The sequence below is a fragment of the Paralichthys olivaceus genome, chromosome 10 (genome assembly GCF_024713975.1).
Source record: "Paralichthys olivaceus isolate ysfri-2021 chromosome 10, ASM2471397v2, whole genome shotgun sequence".
NCBI lineage: Eukaryota > Metazoa > Chordata > Actinopteri > Pleuronectiformes > Paralichthyidae > Paralichthys > Paralichthys olivaceus.
The window spans coordinates 14,764,262-14,778,953 of record NC_091102.1 but is presented as its reverse complement, the minus strand read 5'-3'; the positions used below and the strand labels follow the sequence as shown (position 1 = coordinate 14,778,953).

The following is a 14,692-nucleotide window of genomic DNA, read 5'->3' as shown; positions in this document are numbered from 1 at the left end:
TCCACCAAGGAGGTTATGTTTACTGCTACTGAATTTGCAGATAAAACAGTCAAAGACAAGAGCATGAAAATGATAAAAAGTCAAGAATATCTACACGTAATCTGCAGTGAAATATTGCCACCAGAACTGTCCTAGATGATTATCTGCACATTTCTTGGCGTGTAAAGTGAGGGTGAAAACACAATGATATCTTAATGACACTATCTTTATGTTTTTGTCCCCATCTAATTAAGAAAGGTCGTCATATGTGAAGAGGAGACAACCTGTGAACCATTAATTTAGAGGCGTTAAACACTGAATGACATCAGATTGATCCCGGGATAAAAGGAGGGTCAGTGCGCTTGTAATGACAGTCCCGGGTTGCCAGGTTGGTGTGTGTTGTTGAGGGCGATAGGAGGATGCAATCATACAAACCTGGCAACTGTGACTATGCGCTGGTAGCAGCAGCCAGTATGGCGGACAGCGAAAGTGATTTGGAAACAGACGGACTTCAATCAGCTCTGGACTCGTTGTGTGACAGACACTGCAGCGACGAGTCGACTCTGAACAGCAAAGACTATTGCTCTGAGTTTTGTGAGGTATGTTAGACTCCATTTCGCTGCGTGGTCTACCCACACGGTGTCTGTTTATAGCTAACGCTGCTAGCTTCGCTAGCTAGCATTAGCCGCTAGACTAGCTTTATTAATGCACTTGTGTAGCTAGCTCAGAGTGAGCCATAGCCCACCTGAAACACAACAGCGATGGTCAGCAGAATGTACAGAGTCGTAAACCTGGTGTAAGTGAGTTCAAGAACTAACTCTTATATTAGCTCTAGCTGATATTTGATAATGCATAGCTTTTTTTAGCAGGTCCGTTGAGCTAAGCTAATTGTCGGTCTTCAGTTTATCTGGTGATCATGTTAACTTTCGTCAGTTTCAACAAAATCGTGGTCGTCAAACCTCACGTTAAAAATCGGACAACTCTATTTACACGTTAACCCCCTGCGACAGAAATGCTCATTTTAAAACAGTATTAACTCATAGCAACAAATAATAAATAAAGCAATGAGCTGGGTTTCGAACCCATCGTTATTAAGAAACGCATGTTCAATGTGATCTATGTGTAAACGTCCATTTCAAAACTCAAAAGGATTGATGCCTTGTGTGGCACAACGCTTAGAGATGGGTATTTAGAAAACTGTCAAACCACCATCACACTGTAAGTGGGTGAAATAGTGTAAAACACATTAAGCTTGAAACAATTCACCAAGGATTCAGGGCAGACATTAATGAAAATGTGGAAATCCATTCCTCCCCTAACTTAAACCGCAATTTTATATTCAAGCACATAGATTCCCTTAATCTGTTAAGTAACCCAGCATATGCTTAATGTACAGCAAAGGTGGGGTACGCTCAGGTTGTCATCAAATAGCTCCTGACCTCGCTGTTTTTGTGTCCTTTATCACACCATGGTAATGTGATGTAGATCTGCTGCTTTAGTGTATTTTGTGATGTTGAATGTAGTTATTAGTGTTGTGTTTTGACAACCAGATGGTTGAAAAGTCCAATAAAATAAATGTAAATAGAGCAAGTCATGTCATAGCTCAGACCCTGTCGTAAAAAATGCAAAGCATGTGGCAGTCAGCAAAGTGAAAATGCATGTTAAGAACAGCAAGACTAAACAAACCTGATGCATTTCAGACATTTGTGATTACAGACAAACTTGGTGGGTTAGAACCCTGCTGTGTTATGACTATGACTTACAAATTTTTTGTGTGCAGACACATCGAGACAGTTGTCAACATCTAGTGAGAAGAACTATAAAATAATAATCTGATAGGTATGGAATAAAACTATATTGAGAGTTAATTAAATAAGCCACAATACACTGTGGAGAAACTGTGGAGGAAGACTATGAAGGTTCTCTGACTCCCATGAGCGGTTTATGGACCCTGCATTTGTAAACATACCTGAAGCTCACGTCAAGCATCCAGTAGGAGAGAGGCCTGAAACCCTCTTCCATTCTGGATGGTGAAATATTTCTACCTTTTTGGGAACAAGGATTATCTTAGTTTCTACAACATGTTCTCTCTTTGGCATAATGAGTTTCTGAGTGTAGCTTAAAGATCCAAAATGGCCCTTAAGTTTGTTCTGTCTATCCACCCATTCATATATCTGTATGTAATGTTATAAGTGTATCATTAGCACTTACAGGTGTTTAATGTTTTACAAGTCTAGAAGAAACATTGCAAGTTTTTATACGATTTCATTCCTTTCTTCACCTCGAGCTGTCTCCAGCACAGGAAAGCAGCACCAGTCTGGACTTTTGATTTGCGATTTCTATCACTTAATTTCTTCTACTGAAGTCAGAACGTAACCAGCTAAACTTAGCCTGACTGGCATATTTCATCACTATTGTATGATAAGTCATTTTAGCATCCAGTCTGCCCTGACAAAATATTGCCGCTCCTTGTTTGCAAACACAACAATGGTTGAAGCTCTTGGCAAGTGACCATCATTACCACATGCTCCGTGCAAGAAACCACAGGCAGAAACAAATTAAGAGTAGCCACTTCAAGTGCCATTCTGTGGTGACCAACTGCAGCCAATTCCTAAAAGATAAAAAAAACATTTTTAGTGTTTGGGTGTAATACTATGAATGATGAGCTCTCTTGTATTTTGTCTTTGTGTTCCATGTTTTTGCTTCACAGCTGGTTGAGGACTACACGGGGCAATGGCAAGTTCCTCTTCCCCAGCTGAAGCTGCTGCGGACAGCGCTCAGCAGTTTCACCAAAGCCACTGCTGCCTTCCCTGATGACTGCCAGCACATCTACTATGTCCTCAGTAGTCTGGCCTTGTAAGTCATTTACTTGGAAACTTTCATTTTGTGATGAACAGATTGGTTATGTGTTAATGATGTGTCTAGCATGTATTGAACTTAAAAATGAAAAAAACAAAAAGAAAACAAATATCTCAGGATTAAAAAGACGTGGCATAAGTGTAGAAGAAGTCGACAAAGATGTGAACTTGGAACAACAACAAGATTCAGGGGCTTTTGACGATAGGGCAGACACGTGTGTGAATATGCTGGGAAACACAGGATTTCCAGAAGTTATAGGTTATGTCCTGCCTCCTGCATGCTCTACCCTAGCACCACCCCTCGCCTGAATGTTTTGAACATGTTCCTGCTGTGAACACATTTGACCCGGACAACCTGCTGCTGTATTATTCACATGTAAAAGGCCTGTAAATGTTTAGACCCAATTTTTATTGTTTGAGTTCATGTCTGAAAACAGCTTTACCTTGAGGTGTTTTTGACAAACAGTTTTTTTCTGTTTGTCTTGCAGGAGCTTCTTTGAACTAATGCTGTTTTTCAGCAAAGAAGAATTTGTGGAAGCTCCTTTAAAAGACATCCTTGATTCCTTTCAGGTGAGAAAAACGGACCCACTGTGAACATTGTTGATTCTGTTGTACACACAAAATACTTCTACAAGTATCTGCTGTAGCTGTCCTCAGCAAGCTTTTCTCAGTGTTGATTGACTTTAGCTAACAGCCAAAACCCCTACAACATTCAGTTTCAAACTAATGCTTTATTATTAAAATAAAAACTTCAAAATTTGCCTCTGCAACTGTACTGATTGTATTGATTGTATCAAGGATCTAGACAATGATGCACAAAGGAAATCTTAGTAAACCATTTTTACCGCTGTTTGCAGGAGTGTCACTTTCAGCTCCTAAGGCACAGGAATGGCTACTTTCAGCAAGTGAAGCAGACCATCAAAGCAGGAGGCCCATGGGAGAATCCAGTGCTGCAAAGAATCCTGAAGGAGGCAGACTTGCCAACAACAGAGGGTAGGCTCATAATCACATTAAACAGCTGAGATGAACACATAGAGCTCTGCCTTGTTACGTATTGCATTCCACCCCCAAGAATATAGCAAACATATCAGCAAACATAAATATAGGCTTACATCGGCTGATATTATCAGCCAACTGATATTATCAGCCAACTGATATATATTGATTAGGCACTGCAGATGACCCCTAGCCCAATTTGTATGGAAATACCCTCAGATCATTTATATTAACACGTGTAATTTCCTCCCATGCAGTTGATGAATTCTTGGGTTCAGAGTTGCCGGTGTTCTTGGAGCTCCGGGTTCGGTACCTGCAGGCCTGTGAACGACTGCAAGAAGCGATGGCCCTGGCTAAAAGCTGCCTGGAGAATCGTGAGGCTGGAAAGCATCTATTCTTCCATCAGGCCTACCTGACCTGTCTCTACAAGGCCTCATTACACGAACATCTTCACAAGGAGGTGAGAAAAGAAGAGCAGCACAGTTCAACAAGAAGATCAGCAGTATAGAAAAAGAAGGGGGAAGCATACATTAATGTGTTTGTCCCTCAAGATATCAGAGGCTGAGATACATGATTACACCTGCCAATGATCATTATGAAAAAGACATTCTGTTTCTATGTTTAAATAATAATATTGTAATATATTGATAATACATGTTACTCATATTCTTCATTGATTAAAATGCATTTAGTTTTACTAAGTATTTATTTTTTTCATGCATGCACCTCTACAAATCTTCCTCCTCAGATGGCAGAGATAGACGGCCGTGATGCAGTGGAGATCATCTGCAACACAGAGAGTGTGGAAAAGGATGAGCTCCTGTTGTCACTGTGTAAAGCTTTCCTCACCCAGCATCTACACAATGGAGACATGTATTACATCTGGTAAGTATTCAGACAACTACGTCACACAAATATACACTGAAATATCTCCTCAGTATTTATAGTTGAATGTGTAATTCTGTAAAATTGGTTATATGTGTATGTAAGGGGAGTGGTTGGCAGCATACATACATTGATTTCTTAAGTTGGTTCTGTATCCCTTTGTATATACGGTATATATATTTGCTGTTTAATGAAAATATAACTAAATTATATGTTTGACTGATCCTCTACTGCGTCCCTGCAGGGACCTGGTGTTCATCTGGAGTAGGCTGCACCTTCGGGCCCATCCGTCCAGACAAGGCTTCCTGGCTGAGTGCCTAAAGTTGGCTTCCTCTGCTACCAATGTCAGAGCCATCTTCCCTTTCATCAAACTGGTCACCACAGAGGTGCGACAAGACTCCACCTCATCATTTTTTCCCACATTGTGCTCCTCAGGAAAAACAGATTAAAAAATATTCTGTACATTGTCTGAAGCTTGCACCTGAAATGTTCGTAACTTTCCAACAGGTGGGTAGTGAAGGGATCCAGGTCTGTGTGGAGCTTTGTGCAAGGACCTTGCAGCTGTGTGACATGCAGGCTGACTCTGTGACCTGCTCTCTGGTCTGCAAGACCATCGCCTTCCTTCTGCCTCATGACCTGGAGATCTGTCGAGCTTGTGCTCTGCTCGTCTTCTGTCAAGAGCGCAGCCTGGAGGCTTACAGAACCGTCTGCCTGCTTTATATGCACCCAGACCAGGAGCCGCATCCAAGCAACGCCCCTGTCCGAACCAACGTCCGTTTCCATATTCTACAGGTATGAGGGGGTAAACGGATGGATGTGTCTAACCTCTGATGATATATTGGTGATATAAGCTTTTTGATTTGTGCCTAACATTGTTTCACATTTTTGTTTTCCAGATGCTGAAGGAGCGCTTGTGTTTTGACCCTGAGTTCTGGAACCTCCTGACCCTCAGGACCCATTGCTTGGAGCTGATAAGTGACAAGGTCATGAAGGCTGCTGTTATGAATGAGATGAAAGAAGAAGAAAGGGAATACAGTGAAGAGCTGTCAACAAATTGTTCAAATGACTCATGTTGTCAAGATTTCAGTTTGTGCCAGTGCGCTGAAGCTACAGTTTTCAGTGCTACAGTTGTGAGCCAAGACCTTCCAGAAAAGCAGATTGTAGATATACAGGAAGAAAAGTGTGTTCCTCCAACAGATAAGGTTCCCTTGAAGAGGAGAAAATGGAGGAGAAGGCAACGAAAGAGAAAACATTCTGTGTCTGATGATGAAGCAGACCCTCGTGATGATCCAGAGTTCAAATACAATCTCCAATCCACCTCTTTGGGCAATAAGCCCATGTATTCACTAAGACGCAATCACACTGACAAGGAAAACTCTGCTTCTGCAAAGTTCCCTCTCAACCGCAAAAGAGAGTATTTGTCTCGCTGTGTGAAGAGCCAAATTTTGAAAAGAAAAGGCCAGAAGAAAAGATGGTTGCAAGGTATTCCAAGGCTGGAGCAGGTACAGACTGTTAAAGAGATAATGGTCAAAGTTAAAGGGAAGAAACGAGGTCGGAAGCCTTTAATGAAATATGAACTCTCTTACCCTGATAATGAAATATTCCTAACTGTGGACAGATCTGGTTTTGAAGAGAAAACTGACACAGAGCGGGAAATGCCACATCTGGTGAATGAACTTGAACAAAAAAGTGAAAACGAAGAGAATCATCTTGAGATGGTAAAGGGAAATAGACTTGTGCAAGACACTGACGTGGTCTGTGTGAATAGTCTAACTGAACAAATCCAAGAGGAATCTCAAACACGGCTTGGTTTAAAGCTCAACGAAGGTCCTCCTTGTGAGACTCAAGCTTCCAGCTCTGCCGTCGAAGCTGATCCTGAGCTCGATGGACCACTCTTAGAGTTACTGGATTGTCCAGTGGATCTGCTGCACAGCTACTCCCTTAACTCCAGAAAGCCTGACAGTGAAAAACTGCAACCTGAAGAATCCTCAGCGCCAGATGAGACACATGGTGATGCAGAAGAGGAGCCCCAACCCCCAGTGGAAGAACAAGTTTCAAAACCCAAGGTTATTTGTTTGTTGTCTTTTATTGTATTTTGTAAATTGTCACCAAGAAATTTGACAATGCAACGGTTTCATGTTTTCACACATTGAGTACAGTGTTTCAAAAATAATTCTACATCGCTGTATTCAGACATGGCTTGAAATCTGTGTTTTCATGAAATTTCACAGAGGGGCTGTATAAGAGAATGCTAATATCAGAAGCTGTTTTGAAACATGACTTGCAGGTAAAATCCTGAGAATTGGCCACAGAGTTTACTACTTTTCTTTCACACATTCAAGCAAGAGATGGAGCAGCTGGGTGCAGCAGACAGAGGCAGGAAGTGACATTAACTGCCACAGAGATCACACGATTCTGTTCACAACACACAGACACCAGTGTGGTCTCTTATCACCATAAACTCTCCAGACATCTTTGTCGGTGTCTTCAATGTCACCTGGTTATGTTTTTTTCATTTTTGGACTCAATCTTCCAGAGTTTTCTAGAGTTCATGTCTGAAAAATCCTTCTGCCTTTTTTTGTTAACTTTATTTGAAATTCTCTTGGCTTTTTCCGTGATTTACAGCACTAATTTCAGTTGTTTGTGTCTTTGTCTTTTCTCCAGGTGAAAACCAAGAGAACATGGAGGGACAGAATGCTCCGTACTCAACAATACGCTCATTTGGCACACCACTGCACCATCTGCCGTAAAGACTATAAAGGCTTGAATGTTATGAGGCATGCTCTCTCACACCTCAAGAGACGGAAGCTTAGATGTATACTCTGTGGAAAACGCTTTAAACAGTTCCCTTTTGCCAAAAAGCATGTTCTGGACCACTTTGATGAAATGTGCAAAGAAAAACCCACTGATAAGGAGCCCTCCACCAAGGACACTCCAGCTGCTAATGGAGTAGCAGAAAATGCAGAACATCAGAACCAGCCTCAGAATGAAATTCAGTCTCACATTTCTGATGAGGAAATTCCTGAACGGAAAACTGGGAGCAAAATAAAAGTTTCCAGTCTCAAGAGGGAAGATCGAATCATCAGAAACCTCCGCACCCTCATCAAAAAGACGTCCGTGCTTCACAAAAAGTGCAAGAACCCTAATGCAAATATTTTCAAACGGATAGATTTCAAGGATGAGCAGGTCATCATTAAAGATGGCCTGGTGATCGTACAAGATCCGTCTGTGATTGAGAGGGATGGGGTAGATGAGGGGGAGAAGAAACCAGCAGGAGAAAATGGCTATGGTGTGGACATCACATATCACCTGTGCCCGTCAGTGTCTTGTGATCGAGTATTTTTGAAGGTCAGCACCACACTGACGAAGCACGCTCTCAAATGCCACATAAAGGAAGAGGACGTGCTGGAGAAGACTTTTATTTGGGCCAAGCACAAGTGTACCCTCTGCCTCAGGTAAGATGTTCAGTATATCAGGCATCACACTCAAACTTATCAAGACTCTAAAGTGATGAATGACTGTGTGTGCACTACCAGCTAAAATGTTTACCTGTACCTGGATGTCTTGTTCATTATGGCAAACAGTATTGATTTATGACATAGATGGCCACTTAGACAGTCCTCATTCTAAATCTGGAACCTAAATCCCAAAATTCATTAGGTAATTAATCAATTAGCAACTGATACCTTTGAAAAACATTGAGGATGATGCTGCTGCCGTAGAGATTAAAGGCTTTCATCTTAAATATAAGTTTGAGCTGTGTTTGGGTTTAAGTGTTTGTTTGACCAAGCAAAAGCATCAGTGATGGTTTGTAAATTGAAGTCATGTTTATAAGGGCCTCACAATCAACATGTACAAGTGCACTTGCTTTATCTGCCAATTACAGTTGTTATGACCCTGTTAAGACTCACATTCCTTTAGCTGTGTGAATGCAAATGAATCCTTGGCCACGTTTAAAGGACCTCCTACTCAGCTGATATCCTCTGAGCTTGTCAGGTGTTAACAGTCAAGCTTAGATCTCTCCGGATTGATGTTAATACCAGGTCTGAACAATGGGCCGATGATAAGTTAGAAGTTCATAAACAATACAGTGTTAACCATCTTGACTTGCTAATTTCTAGAACAGTCTCAAACTGTAAAGAAATCTAAAATATGCTCCCGATTGTACAAAAAACTGGATCTTTAAATTTCACCATTCTTTTATACATTGTTTTAATTCTTCAGTCTGCTGCTAAATGTTCTTTACTACACACAGTGTGTTTTGTTATGTTGACTGTGCTTTGCTTCAACAGGCAGATGCAGTTTCTCCAGAATTATAAGGACCACATGAAACTCCATGATAGTCCTCTGCAACACTTCTGCTACCATCTAGAGTGTAACCAACGTTTCTTGACGCAGCAAGAACTGAAGGACCATGTGAACACCCACCAGCCCTTCAGACCCCAATGTCCCTTCACAGACTGTGACAAGCTCTTCTCCAGCTTTCAGGGCCTCTACGACCACGAATGGAGACACTACATCCCAGCTCCTCAAAGAGAGGAGTTGGAGTTAAAGGCTGACAGGCAGATAAAGCAAAATTCTGAAGCTCCATGGAAGCAGAGGGTGAAGGTTGAGGAGTTGTGGCTGCAGAATAAAAAGGGGCAGAGGGAGAGTCCCACCCCAGATCACGTTGATGACTCGCATGTTGAGGATCTCCATGAAATGAGCCAAGTTGAGAAGCAGGATTGTGAAGCAAATCTTCCAAACAGCAGTGAAGACCTGTCGAAATCACATAATCTTACAGAGAAAACAGTCAGTCATGATGACAACACAGCCACCTTTAATGGAGTTGAGAATGTGGCAGGTTCCCACGCTGGAACAGATGCAACCACTCCACCTAAGAAGGTCCGAAAAAGAACGCCAGTCAAGGTGGACCCTCTAAATGTCCGAGACCTTGAGGATTTGTCCACTTTGGCTGAGGGAGTCCAGCAGAAACTGGGAGAGCCGCACATCACCGAGCACAAAACCTTCAAACCAGAGGATCCGTCCTACGCCACATTCGTCAAAGCCCCCTTCATCCGGCCGCCACCCTCCACCTACCTGGATGAGTCTGTGCTCTCGATGCGCAAGAGGAGGGCCACCGAGGAGGTTGCTCTGATGAAAAATGTCTACTGGAACAATAAGAAGAAGAAGGAGCTCCAGCTGGAGAAGGAGCAGAAGGTGGACAACGTGGTCCCTGAGCACAAGATCAGACATCGCTGTGATAAATGTTTGTCCTCCTTCAGCACCATAGAGGAACTGAAGAAACACCAAGCTCTTAACACCTGCTCTGCACTATTTGGCTTCGATTCAGACGATGAAAGTAAGTATACTTGAATCACTAATTATGAAATATAAGAAGTCATTATGATACGAATAATTCTTTCTTCTTTAAATCATTGGTTAATTGTCTTTCTTGTTTTGTTCCTATTTTTAGGTTAGTGCGTGAAGAGGAGCTGAAGCTGGAATGACCATTATACTCTGTCACCTGGCTCAGGGCAAACCTTGAACATAGATCAACACTGGAAGCTTTTCTTAATTCTCAGATACAGTATTTCATTCATGGACAGCTGTGTGTTAACACAGGCAGGATATGTGCCAAAACGGTTATTTGGAGGAATTTGCTTATTCATAAATCTTCTTAAGCAATAATTTTAACAGTTGTAATCAGTTTTGAATATTCCTTTTCTGTCAAATCAGTGATAAATCAATCAAACCCTTGAAAAATTATTCACATTTTAAAAGAAATTATGACTTTTTTCTTCTAGTTACTCTGGAAAATGTGTGGTAACTGAGAAACCAAATACAGCCCAGGACAGAGTAAAAGTACACAATAATAACTATAACAAGCAAAGCTATAACAGAGCTTTTCTGGACCTAACATACTGCTGTAAAGTAATAGTACCACATGATGCAGTATGTGGTTCAGAAATAGGTTTGTAAACCTGCTTGTTCATCAAAATATCCATTTCATTCAGTTTTCCCAAATAGTTCAAAAGAAGCCAAGCTGGCTGTATGGATGAATTTAAATGCTTTTGCATTTGTAGCAGACACGTGTTTAGGTCAGTAATCAATTACAATACAGGATAAATTAGAAGTCCCAGTCTGCCTGTCTTATTTCTTCGTCTTTATCAAAAGTTATAAGCAACTACATTGTTTGGTAAACAGAGAGTGTATGTTACTCTCTCTGTTTTAAATGTACAGTCTTCCAGATGAATCATGCCACTCTTGAATTCTTTGTAGAGAGAGTGAATGAAAAACATCCAGTGTTTCCAGTGTGTGTGTGTGTGTGTGTGTGTGTGTGTGTGTGTGTGTGTGTGTGTGTGTGTGTGTGTGTGTGTGTGTGTGTGTGAGCTGTTGCTTGTTTGTAGCAAGGCACAACAGTGTTTACCTTTGTTCAATTGTCTTTTGATCACGGCATTTCAACATTGACTCGCCCTGATCAAAATATCCGAAACCATGTAAATCTGCCTTCGTACTGTCACAATAATTCTCTATTCACAATTATATTAGTGCCAAGACTGAGTCAGTGTAAGACTGTAGGTGAAGATAAACATTGAAACGGTGACACAGCACCAGTTTGCTTTGAATTTCAAAGTTTTTCTTAACGATCATGTATTTCATCATGTAGAATATATGAGACCTGTCCTCAGTTGTGTATATACTTATGAGAAGGTTGATCTGTTTGATAACTTTTTTATGTAATGTTTTTATGGGAATGTGCACTTAAACCTGCTTATTTATATGTAAAAATGTGAATAGATTGGATTTGTACAGGTAATGACTCCTCATCTATTTTTCTTAAAGAAAAGGTGATTACATTTGTTTGAATAAACAAAAGCTAAATCTGAAGTCTGTTGTTGTGGATCATAGTCCATATCATAGTTTAGAATGTTTTTGGTTGCTTATTATTCATGTTCATGAACTGCCAAAGACAATTTTGAAGTTCTTTTTTAACATGTAACTAGTACTCATTACTAGTACTCTGGCATACCTCGATGAAAGCTCAACAGTCTCCTTAAATTCAATCAAGCTGCACTAAATTACATAAATAATTAAATACCAGTTCCCTAAATATGCCTCAGATTTCATTAAGATTCTCTTATTATTCCCATTGCAAAATTGGTAAAATTGCCCAATCTCAAAATATTAGAGAAAGTGAAAAAAAATTAACTGGATCCATCCCTTTATCCATATCGATGTCAAAACTTGAGATCTTTCTTGGTCCCATCCTTACACCAAGTTTCATGGAGATCCATTTAGTCATAGAATTAGCAGTCAGAAGGGTTTAAAGGGACGTTAGGGGCCTTATAGGCAAAAAGGGACCTGGAGGCCTTACATCAAACCTAACTGAGACTGACTCAGTATAGACTTTATTGTAGCTCAACATTGCGTAGAAAGGAATTGGATTATGAGGGATACGGACCCAAAATGCATTAGTGGACAGAGGATGGACAGACGGATGGAACCATGATGCCTCTGGCCACTGGTTGCCAGCGTGGAAAAAATCCAATCTGTGTTCAGCTATTTTCCTTTTTACACATTACATTCCACAGATTCAAACATAAATCTCGCAGTTACAAAACATTTACAGATGAAAACACTCAGTGAGTCAGGATCCCTCCACAGTCAACAAGGTCATTACCTTGCCGGCGGCAGAGAGATGCTCAGAGAAAAGTTTCAGAATCATCTCCCGTAGGAGCAGAGAGAGCTCTGCAGCTGAGAGGAAGAGAGAGAGAGATGGTTAAAATGTTTCATATATTCAAGAGCTTCAAGTAGAACAAATGATGGAATCATTAGTAAACCTGTGAGAAGAGAGTGTTGCAGAGACATTTCAAGAGGAAACTGTCTGAGCAGAGCAACATGCTTAGAGAAGCACAGATTAGCTTGTTAGTTGCAACATTCATTCAGTAACAAATACAACAACACAGGGCCGCACAATATGCCTCATCACCACTGCAGAAGAAAACGTCTAAGAATGAAGTCAGTTCACTGAAGTCAGTTCACAGTCATATAAGAGCTGGATCAAACACCTCTTCAATGGTCCAAGTTTTCGTTCTGTTTGTTTGGTTAATTTCCACTCGTTTGATGATGAATGACCTCACTAATTAACATGCATTGAAATTCCTCATCAAAATATTTTCAGGAATGGGTTGAGCTCTGTTTTTACATGTAGAACTATTACAATATTCTCCTGTACGTTGGTTATATTTTAAGGATAAGGTTAATACTCATTTTATTAGTACAGAAGCATTTAAGATATTTATAAAATTGTGAATGTGTTTGTAAAAGAGTGACTTTTATTGAAAAAAGTCATTTGATTAATATAAAGGAGGATGAATCTTTACAAACAGTCCATCTAAATTAAATTCCTCACATTGTTTATAGAGTTCTGAATGGGGCTGAATGTCTCTGAATAACTGAACAGCAATATATCAGACAACAAGGACTAAATCATTATAAAACATGCAAGAAACCATTTAACGCTAAACATAGTGTTAACTGTTCACCGGTCTGTGCTACTGAAAAGATATTAGCCAACAGTAATGTTACGTTACCCTTCAGTGATTGGCTCTTTGGCTGGAAATGGAAGGTTGCAGGTAGTTTTACCAGCTTCTGTATTTAGACAGAATATCTTCACCTGCACAGGCCTGCTGCTCAATGTGGAGCCAAAATGGGTGGGGCTTTATCTATATCTTCGAAGTCTGCCCAGCCCACAGAGGAGACAGTCTTCATTGGTTGGATGTCTCTCATTGATGACATCATCAGTAGGTGACTGAGCAGTGGAAAAGCGTTTCTATTGTCCAGCTGTTCGAACATTTGAAAGCATCGTTGGTATGTAAACGTAAGCGTTGAGTTTGTAATTCATTCATTTATATGTATTTTATTGCAGGTCAGAGATTGTTTGCGAGCAGATAAACATACACACAGTGTGTTAATGTAGCCACATGCTTTCAGAGATGGATGTGCAGGATATTTTTTAGCAATGTCATGCTTATCTATCCTTATCTGTTTATTTATATATAAATACATAGTATTTGTTTGTCCTATGGTAGATTTGCACTTATTTGCAATGTGTGTTATGTATATAGTCTCTGTTATGTGCTACTTAATACTTACTTTATTTTAACATGGTAAGAATTTGGATACTTTTCTGACTGTATGTTTTTTTTGTCAGTTTTACTCCACCACCAGTTACTACATAAAAGGAGGGTCAATCTCATCCAACCTTGTCTGCGTGGTAATTAGGGATGGAGTTTATCTGCCTGTCAATTCCTGCAGGGTGTTTGAAGAGGACGAAAAAATGGTAAATAAGAAAACACAAGAAAACACAAACAATGGCATAAAAGAAAAGAAATTGGAAAACACACATTTATAGCATTGATTTAAAGCAAATACAATGTGCCACATGCCATTAGAGAAAATAAAATATAGTGTATATGTTTTTAAAAGCATATACAGTATAATATCTGGTCTTTAGATACTATACAGTGTGGCATATGAGACAAATTGAACCCCTGAGTAGAGCAAACATTCTTTAAGGTTGTGCAAAACTGCCTTGTTACCTGGTGCTTTCAATGATGTCCCTGGGGAGTGTTACAGTTATACTGCAGCAGTTGTTTGTGTGCTCTGGTGCTACGGTTCAGTGAATGTAGCACCTCACAAGCCTACATGTACACTCTGCTATTGTTAGCCTATATGTGCTATACGTTGTGAAAACATTTGACACAAAATGTGTTCATTATCGTTGGTAATAACGGCTGGTTCAGGGGGAAAACACTTGCCAACCTCTGAGTTATTCCTAAGGTGTGGTATCTCTGCAGTAAGAGTGAGATGACCTTTCCAGGGCCAAAGTAAAAGAGTTTATATAACTAACGCAGCTTCATCTTAGTTGAGCTCCTCACTGACAGACAGGTAAAAACACAGCAGCTACCATGGGTTTCAGAGTGAGCTCC

The 14,692-nt window shown here is 40.4% G+C and overlaps 1 protein-coding gene across 1 annotated transcript; it reads left to right on the top strand.

The window, feature by feature from the left end:
- Positions 1-384: 384 nt before the first annotated feature.
- Positions 385-11,588, top strand: LOC109631431 (zinc finger protein 654). Its single transcript, XM_020090194.2, has 12 exons — positions 385-578; positions 2,690-2,835; positions 3,326-3,407; positions 3,695-3,830; positions 4,091-4,293; positions 4,582-4,718; positions 4,963-5,104; positions 5,226-5,510; positions 5,615-6,784; positions 7,383-8,173; positions 9,011-10,059; positions 10,174-11,588. The coding sequence occupies exons 1-12, from the start codon at positions 399-401 to the stop codon at positions 10,176-10,178; spliced, it is 4,326 nt and encodes a 1,441-aa protein (XP_019945753.2). The 5' UTR covers positions 385-398; the 3' UTR covers positions 10,179-11,588.
- Positions 11,589-14,692: the final 3,104 nt, after the last annotated feature.

Coding starts and splice junctions, on each gene's coding strand:
- LOC109631431 (XM_020090194.2), top strand. CDS start 399: ATGCAATCATACAAACCTGGCAACTGTGACTATGCGCTGGTAGCAGCA. Junction 3,831..4,090: donor AGACTTGCCAACAACAGAGG/GTAGGCTCATAA, acceptor CCTCCCATGCAG/TTGATGAATTCTTGGGTTCA. Junction 4,294..4,581: donor ACGAACATCTTCACAAGGAG/GTGAGAAAAGAA, acceptor CTTCCTCCTCAG/ATGGCAGAGATAGACGGCCG.